Below are 9,598 nucleotides of genomic sequence, written 5' to 3' on the forward strand. Positions count from 1 at the left end.
AGATTCATAGAAAATATAATTAATTCATCTAATTATACAGTGTAATATTATTCTAGTATAAATAGTAACATTTTAAAAATTATGTTAGACATATTCATGCTATTTTAGGGCAGTAAAAAGTTTTAATATATTGTTTGAAATATTCTAGATTGGTAGTACCAGGTAAGTACGTGTAATAAGTTCTTTCGTGCAACTGGTCTAACCAAGAACAGACCCGTTTCGTACTCCCCAGATCACAAATTCTAAGCTCGTAAGATGGAGAGCCTATACGCTATCCCATTTGCAGTACTTCAATGCCCGAATTTAAGGTTAAAGAAGCCAACATGGATTCAAATGCCTTCGGCGATGACAGTTTATCGTATTGTTTTGCTTTCATATTTTCTAGTAACAGGAGGTACGTAAATAAATGCTTACGCCTGGTGGCTAGGACGCTAAGGCTTTACAACATGTACACGTAGGCTAGCATTAGCAATACTCACACACGGCGTTTACATATATCATTAGATGTGAAGTATTCATACTGGTCGGAATTGTATCTTAATATGCAATATTTCACTACTAGCGTTTTAAGTGACATAACAGCATAACAATTCATTTTTATATTTATAAATGAAGTGGCAAAAAAGTGAAGTACTCACGCTTTCTGATGAAACTGAGGTTATAGCAGTAGCCATAGGTTTGGGTTTTATAACAGAATCAGGTGTCTACATCAAGACCTAGTTGTCAGCAACATGCGTCAGTGCTGCACAGTTTATAGGAAACAGTACTAAACAACTGACCATATTGAGATAAACAAGATAACTCAATCAGAAAATTTTGTTAAACAAATTTAGGCCTATGTGTTACACGATAAAACCAGAGATCTTTATCTCCAATCCTATAGACTGTGCGGCAATGACATACTGTACATCTTCTGGGTAGAAATAATGCAAAAACAAGTGCACAAGATATGGACCATTTGTAAACCTCAACTAATTCATTGCTAATCTTATACTGTAGTCAACCATGTATAGGAGTATTGCAAAGTGCCCCACAGCCTATATGACATTCGTATTTTAAGAAAACCCTAAAGTTCAAACTTAACAAAATTTACATAGAGATTCAGCATAGCATATAATATTGCATTTTGAGATGAAAATATCTGTGTGTTTCCTACTATCTTTTAGTGCTTATGTGGGCTTCAAAGAATCATAGTACAATTGATGACTTTATGAATAATGACTAAGTTGATTTTTATTTTGCAGGAGTCATATATGATGTCATTGTTGAGCCTCCAAGTGTTGGCCAAACGACAGATGAAAATGGACATCAAAAACCAGTGAGTGAATTAATGCTGTGCTTACCAAAGTCTTAGGAGCTCATGGTTCTTAACGTTCATGGCACCTATGACAACAACAAAGTACTAGAATTTAACCCAGTGTCAGAACTTCACATTTACATCTAGTCATTAAAGATAATTGGTTATAATCATATCCATGAGAGAATCTTGCAAATTTATTCTGAGAGAATTGTTCACATTATTTTCTCCATAAAAATCTTGAAATTGGTGCCACAAAATAACACCTCAAGTGACTACCAAATTGAATAATAATAATGGTTATCATACCTTATTAGAGACATTTTCCTATTATGAAACAAGCAGTTGAACGAAATAGCAGCAAAAGCAAGCAGTGTAACAATTTTGTACATTGTAATGAAACATCAATCAATGTTTACATTGCATTCTATGCTAGTGACTGTAACATTGACTTCAGTTATTTTCTATACCATTGGGATTTGGGAACAAAGTTGCAGTACTTTGCAGTTCATTAGCTAGTGAAATTGCCTTTCAAAGAAAGATTGAGAGAGTTGAAAATTTGGTTTGGCATGTGATTGAGACTAATATGGAAAAGTGGCCAGATGACAAAGTTTCTAGAATCGAAGGGAGTCAAATATTTATTTGGTCATTAATAATCATCTGTGTCTTTGTGTGATTAAAATAGAATCATTAATAGTGATAATAATAGTTGGTAAGTTGGTAGGTTTGGTAAGATTGGTTCAATTTGAAGGAATTTGCATCTAAAGTAGACAGTTGCACTTGCATCTAATTTCCTAGTTAATTTCTTTGAATTAAGAAAGAAATTTCACTTTGTTGTCTGATTTATGTCATTTTGGGAAAGTTGTGACTGCTCCCTGACAATGGTACTCCTTGTGAGTTAGAAAAATTGAAAGAGAGAGAGAAAATAAAACAGAATTCTGCTCAAAAATTAGTACAGTCATTTTGCATGCTAATCAAGATTGCATTGTTGCTTAACTGTATTTTTTTTACTATTTTCAAAGTAATTTGTGTTATTTTTTGTGTACAGGTTGCCTTCATGCCATACAGAGTCAATGGCCAATACATCATGGAAGGCCTAGCGTCCAGCTTTCTCTTTACCATCGGAGGTCTGGGATTCGTAGTGTTAGATTTAACTAATGCACCTTACATGGCTAAACTCAACCGTCTGCTGCTCCTCATGGTCGGCTTTTCATCGATTCTGATCTCCTTCTTCATGTGTAGGATGTTTATGAGAATGAAATTACCGTGAGTACACATTGCATGTCAGCCTGTGGCATATTTCTAATTGATTGATTGATATTGCCAGCAATTCACCTTTTCAACTTGGGAGGTAAAATGATTGTAGGAAGGGAAGGAGAGGGCTTTACTGGATGATCAAATTGTTGCACAGGACTTAAAATACACAACTGCTTTGGCACTTTTCAATGTACGTGAGAAAGATAAGAAACTAACGTGAGTACATCGTTAGGCAGTAAATGGATTTGCACAGTCTGTATAGAAAGCTGAACACATGAGAAGTAGAATAATCATGGACCAAAAAGGGAGGAAGTGTAGATTAGGAGGCTGAAAGGCAAGGAATACTGAATATGAAATTACATAAAACAAAATGATAAACAGAGTAGGTGAATTGCTCTGCAAATGAATCAACGTATATCTCTGTTTCTTTTGGTACATTAAGCAATATTGTTTTTCCAGTATTGTATGAATGGCAAACTCCAGAAACCTTGTAATATGCCTACGTTAAAGTGTAGACACTAAATAAATAATCTGAAATTGTCCCTGAGTGGTGAAATTATGAAAATTACTACCTTCATTTTGCATTTCTGTTGCTTGTCAGTGAAGATGCATGATTTTCTCTTTGATATTCCACAGTGAAAAATGTGCCAGGAATTATTATTATTTTTAAACATTGAGACTAAAACTTCATCTAGATATAGAGAAACAACTGAAAAGTATACAGTCGTATTATAGAGTACACTGTTAATAAATTCTACTGTAAGTATATGCCACACCTAGGCTAATATTAAAGATTATCCACCATTCCCAGACAGAATGATTTATTATCATAAACAGTGGTTGAAATTTTTGTCAGCCTTAACAGGTAAATATTTGCAAGTAAGACACTCAGTGATGTCATTTTTTGTTTCTTTAAACATCAAACTCTGTCCACGTACACTTCATCTCACCTGCTGTTGTCTTCTCGTTTTCTTTTAGAAAGATTATTTCTCCATTCTCTCTATTTTCCTTTTCAGAGGCTACCTGGAATCGTAGTGATCGACTGAGACTAGGAAACAAGCAAAAAGTGCCGTTGTTATTTTTATCATTCATCCTTACAGGTCTGAGAAGGTGACCCCAAGGCCCAAAGTGAAACTCTTAAGTAATTTCTGATCAGTGACAGAATCTCCAAATTTTTCATGTCAACATTTGTAATTGTCTATTCAGCCGTTCCTTCTTGTGAAGTGATGTAAATATATCATGTTGTATGTTTGATAATTCACAGTTGCAGAAAGAAAGAAAAGGGACAAAAGTATAGTGAAGTTGTAAATGTCAAAGCAAGATGGTAAATCACATCGAACAGTCCATTACATTAGCAAGGATAGAATAGGAAACTTATAACAGTGTCCAGTTTGTTATTCATATCTGGACAAACCTTCATCCATGATGTGTCTGGATATTCCGGACTTTACTTTCAAGAAAGAAACTTTCTCTCCAGCCGTATCTGACCGTACATTGCGAGTCAATGAAAATATGCAAAAGATAGGGAAGTTTGGAAAGCAAAAAGCAAAGTTAAACATCCTTAGTCTAGAAACTCCAGTTCAAACTTCTTTGTTTCCGACCTTCATTTCTGTTCGGGCAATGTTGAAGAAAGATTTTCAAAACCTGTCACAAATATAGAGAGCTGCTGTGTCTTCCAGCACTGTTCTTAAACCAAATGTTAGCATTTTATGTTATTATTTTTTTTTTAATCAATGGCAAAACTTTATTTCTGACGGGAACAATTGGAGGTAAAATTACATATTTTTTTTCTGCAGAAAATACTGTTTGTAAAAGGTATTTAACATTACCAAGGATTTACTAGTTGTGAGAAAATTAAGTTTCTTTTTTAAGTGATTTTAAAAATGTGTTCAGTATTATTATTTTTTTTTAATGGCACACTCCATACTTCAGTTAAATCAAGCCCAGTGGTCATGCAACTTCTGTGATATTCAAATTATCAGGATCTAAATAAAAGGCAATTCTTCAAGTCCCATATTACAGTATCTACAGCTTGTCATTGATGGAATGGACAATGGCTTTGATAAATATAATCCAGCCAGCCTGATTCCATTAATAGAAAGAAAAAATTCTTGTTTGATATCAAAATCTTCAGAGATGTTTTCTTATGAACACTTTATAAAGCTATTTGTCCTAAAGTCACACCTACTTTCAAGGATAATTCCAGTGTCCATGATGTAAAAAGAAATATGAAGCTTAACAGATTACGCACAGTGAAATGCACTCTGTAGGCGGCCCTTCATTAACGATTAATTAAATCAGTCATGCTAATGACTGTTCTGTTAGACCACAACTTTCATTTTCTTTCTCAATCCTCTCAACGATTTGCATAACAGAGAGAAACAGGAATTGCCATTATGGGAATGCAGTTTTGTACTTAAGTTCTTTAGGTAACTGGACTTCTTTTATTCTGTGTTTTCCTAACCCCTACCTTTCCCCTCCCCCTTTCCTCTACCCCTAAATTGTTGATATATGTTAGCATTTTTTGCAGAGCAGGGCAGCATATTTAATAATCAAGTATAATTTTTGTAATGTTTGCTCTCCTTGATGGGAAAAAAAAGAGAAAAATACAGTGAGCCATTTGTTGCAATTTTGCTCTTCTTTTACTAATTTTTTTGTCTCAAGAGACGTTGTCCAGTGTCACAGCTTTTGCACTACATCCCTTATAAACCAGATATTAACTTTGAGCTGAAGTACACCAGCAACTGTGTATGCTGGACCACTCATCAATGCCTTGAAACTATTTATGGCTATATCATGTTATGTAATATTAGACATCTTTATTGTACTTTATAATGATGCCATAGTGCATTTTGCAAACACTAAAAATTGGGGTTGTTGGCATATAGACCTAGTTTTCACCGGAAAGGGTTAAAATATCTCAAATGAAAAGCCAATTGTAGTTGAATGCATGGTTGCCGGACAAATACCCCCGGACACATACCCCCTGGACTCATACAAGGGACAAGTAACCCCGGGACAAGTAACCCCCGGACAAAAACCCCTGAGGACGAATACCTCCGAGAACAACTTCCCCCAGGACAACTACCCCCCCCCGACATAAACCTCAAGGATAAGTACCCCCCAGAAAATTATCCCCTTGACAATTACCCACGAGGACAATTTACTATTAACGGACTCGCTCCATACACACCTTAGAACTAAGCCTAGCTATGATCTTAAGGGGCATGTGCAATATGGCTTGTCATTGGTATCACAATTACCATGTATCGTTATACTAACTAAATGGACATGATCATACGGATTTGAGATGATACCATGGAAAAAAATCATTCCCTCTAATAAATAATCTGCTCTAGCAGCAAACAGGCTGGACTGAAAATGTGAATGGCGATGCAGAACAGGATGTTGTGGACTGTTTAGTGTAGTAGAAAAAGAGAAGTTCAGGAGGGACACTCAAATCCCCATCAAGGACCCTATAGGAGGGAAAAAAACTGAAGACACAAACACTCAGACCCGATTACAATGCTTAAAGTGCTTGTCCAAAGCATTCTTTAAGTACAACTTCCTCAGGCAATCCCTCATTCACAACCCTATTAGAAAAAAAGTCATGCCGAATATTAATCCTCCTTTTGGAGTTTAAGACACAATGACCTCTGTTTGTGCATGTGCTGCCAGGGTTGGGGGGGGGGGGGATAGGGAGGGTTGAGTAGGATAATTAAGGCATTAATGAACGTGCCCATAACCTTAATAACGAAGGGAACAAATAGATTGTAGTTACCGAGAAAAAATGGTGGATAGTTGGACAATGTGACAATGTCTTTAAGACTTGGACTGATTGAATATATGCGAGTTCCAAGACACTTCTTTAGACTGGCAGTTATCAATGTGAGGTGGTTCTCAACCTCAAATTGTCAAGTTTTATCAAATGTAACCAATCGCAGAGAAATGATATTGTGTATGACCTAGGCTAAACGGGCATTAGGCGTTAGGATGAAAAACAGTGGTTAAGTGCGCTCATCGGTCGGTCTGGTTCAGTGGCGGAGATTTCTTGTCAGAAGTGGGGGGGTTGCAGGCCATTGATGAAATAAAAAGTCATAACTGCTGGCTCACTATCTAAGTGGAGCGCCACCATAAGTTGGCGCGAAGTGCACAAGAATTTTTGGCAAATATTGCCTCCCAAATTGCAGTAAATGGCACTGCCCAGGCCTTGAAAAGCTGCATTTAACAAGGGGCGTATGCAGGATTTTCTAACCCGGGGGACGCGTATTACTATCTAAGCGGAGCGCCACCATAGGTTGGCGCGCAGCGTACAAGCAAATTTCTGGTTTTGGTACCCCCAGATCACCGGAAATGGCACTTCTCGGGCTTGAAACTGACCAACCATATGTACACTTTTGCCTGAGAACCAAGTTTTTTCCAAATACTTTTTTTCTCATCTATAACCTTTTTGAAGATTGTCACCAGTCACACATCATGTTCGACTTCATCACATATCCTGTGGATCATTGCTTTTGTAGGTGATTCTTCATCGCGGCCCACAATATCCGTCAGCCCCACTGTTCAGAATTTGAAAATTCACAATTCTCGTGAATAAATTCACTTCAAAACATACCCATAATGTTGCACAAAATATCATCTATGGACAACCGATATAGAAAAACTTCCTTCAAACCCTAACAGACGGGTCAAAATTGCACGAGTATGATGAAGTATGATGAAGAATGTTGGTTAGGGAATTTTCGAAAATTCAGACGGCTACTAAAAAATTTCGTTGAAGGAAATAAAAATATACCAGATATTTCCGAATCCGAACACTACACACATCGACAGTTTTGAGCATGGGCGCAGATCAGTCTTGGATAATGGTGGGGACGCGTGTCTGTTCTATGACACTATCTAAGCGGAGCGCGACCATGGGTTCGCGCGTAGCGTACGATTTTTTGGGGCAAATATACCTCCCAGATCGCCGGAAATAACACTTCCCAGACCTAATGATGCTCCTAAACCTCCTTAAGTTTTAGATCTCATGGCTTAGAAATTTAGTTTGGGGAAATACATGCATGGGCGTCTGCAGAAAAAAAAATCAGGGGAAAAATAATCCAAGTAGACTTTTGTATACGATGGGTCTGGCGTCCTCTCCCAGAAAACAATTATAGACTGCCGCAAATGCGATTTCCGTCCTATATTTAACAACTGTGGATAAAATACAATAAAATGAGAACTGCTGCATTTCATTTGCACAATGCTGGATCAAACTGCGCCAAAGTTCAATACAGGGGAACTTGAAATGCAGCTATTGGTCAAGACAAATTGGTGGGGACACGGTATATGTCCCCACTACTGAAAAAGTTGGATGTGATATCTGCTGTTTGCTTTACAAATTCGAATAATTTTGTCACTGTTCCTCTTTCTCTTCCCGTTTTCTTGCCGTATTTCTACTCCATCCTTTTCTCCTTTTCTCTTTCTTCTTTTTCTTTACCTTCCTTCACCTCGTTGAAGTTGGCAAGTGTATACAGTTCCAAAGCTATTCAACAGCAACAAAACGTTATTTTGTGTATGTCTGTTGTGGGGTGAAGTTAGCGCTATGAGCTACAAGTTCCAATGCGCAAGGTGGGGGAAAGGGGCTAGAAATAATGTGTGGGTCAATTCTAACTCGGTTTTCGGTCGTTAATTGTTGATGTAGCCTACCAGGTAAAAGGTTGAAATGACTTTAACAATTTCAAATTTAATAATTTGATTTATTATGCCATTTGGAGCACATAACATAGGCTATAACAGAACATTACTGGCAAAAACTAGGGGGGGTTGATTGTGTGGGCCAACCTCCCCTCTTCAAAAAGTGGGGGGGTTAAAACCCCCCCAACCCCCCCTGTTTCTCCGCCAGTGGTCTGGTTGAGTGGGGTTTGAAAAAATGGGTATTCATGACTTTGCAATCTAGGTCACGATGGTGGAGTTAATGTTCAAGATGGGGTAACCTTGGAGGGAAGGGGGGTCTTAATGTTACTTCTCCCTCACACATGCCTGTCTATATTTTAGTGTCAAACTTCTAGTGGCACTGCCACATGTGACCTTGCTTGTTGGGGAGCAACTTATCAAGCTACCTCAAAACTTTCCGATAAAATGGACCCTCTGTGCATTTTGTACGACGAATTCAAAGAATTGGTCTTAATTTTTCATCAAAAGGGCACTTTCAAAACAAAAGGCACATTTTAATTCCAAAAATTTAAAGTACTATTTTTACTGAAAATAAGGGAAGTTTTTATTTCATGAAGGGCAATTCTGAGGCTCAGGATAATTGCACGATCAATTTGCCCATGTAAACCCCCTCCCCCTTCTCCGTCACCCCTGACAAAATAACAAATATATGTTCACTCTGGAACTCACAAGTCTTAACGAATACAGTAAAGCAGCTATCAATAAAGGCCTGTACAAAATACCGTAGAAACTAAGTTACGGGTACGTCGGTATCAGGGTGCCTTATGAGGTCCTAGATTGAAAATTTTGAACCTAATGTTATAGTCGCTAATTGACTGTGAACGGAGTGGCCTATCGTGTAAATGTACGAGAAATGTAATCTTCAATATCTTCATTAAAATTAGCAATTAAGAATTGAAATTATTATTGTTAGCATTCGTAGGTTTCATCTGATGTGTAAATTATAGTTTTAAATGAAAAAGGGTAAATTTAAGCATACCGAAAACTTAAAAATAAGGGAAAAAACGATCTTTTTACGGATGCTAATAACATCCATTTCGTATTCAATGTACATAATCGAGCATATACAGTTTCAGATGTGAGTGCAATATAAGTGCGCCTTTTCACTCTTACACCAGGTATTACCATTGATCCCATTCACGTCCCACATCAACACCAACACCCTGCGTGGTGGCATGCGGAGAGTCACATATAATCAATCGGTAGGCAACATTTTAGGTATTACATATATATCCATATGGTTACAAAATTCTGCAGCGCCCTCGTATTTGTCATCGTGATAATAGAATTCGCGGAATCGGTTTTTCGTGTTTTCGAGAACTACTT

General features: G+C 37.3%; 1 protein-coding gene across 1 annotated transcript; it reads left to right on the plus strand.

Moving 5' to 3' along the window:
• Positions 1-173: 173 nt before the first annotated feature.
• LOC139981089 (oligosaccharyltransferase complex subunit ostc-B-like) lies at positions 174-5,183 on the plus strand. Its single transcript, XM_071993261.1, has 4 exons — positions 174-394; positions 1,245-1,318; positions 2,346-2,563; positions 3,571-5,183. Exons 1-4 carry the CDS (start codon positions 256-258, stop codon positions 3,587-3,589), a joined length of 450 nt encoding a protein of 149 aa, XP_071849362.1. The 5' UTR covers positions 174-255; the 3' UTR covers positions 3,590-5,183.
• Positions 5,184-9,598: the final 4,415 nt, after the last annotated feature.

This window comes from Apostichopus japonicus, chromosome 15, assembly GCF_037975245.1.
Source record: "Apostichopus japonicus isolate 1M-3 chromosome 15, ASM3797524v1, whole genome shotgun sequence".
Taxonomy (NCBI): Eukaryota; Metazoa; Echinodermata; class Holothuroidea; order Aspidochirotida; family Stichopodidae; genus Apostichopus; species Apostichopus japonicus.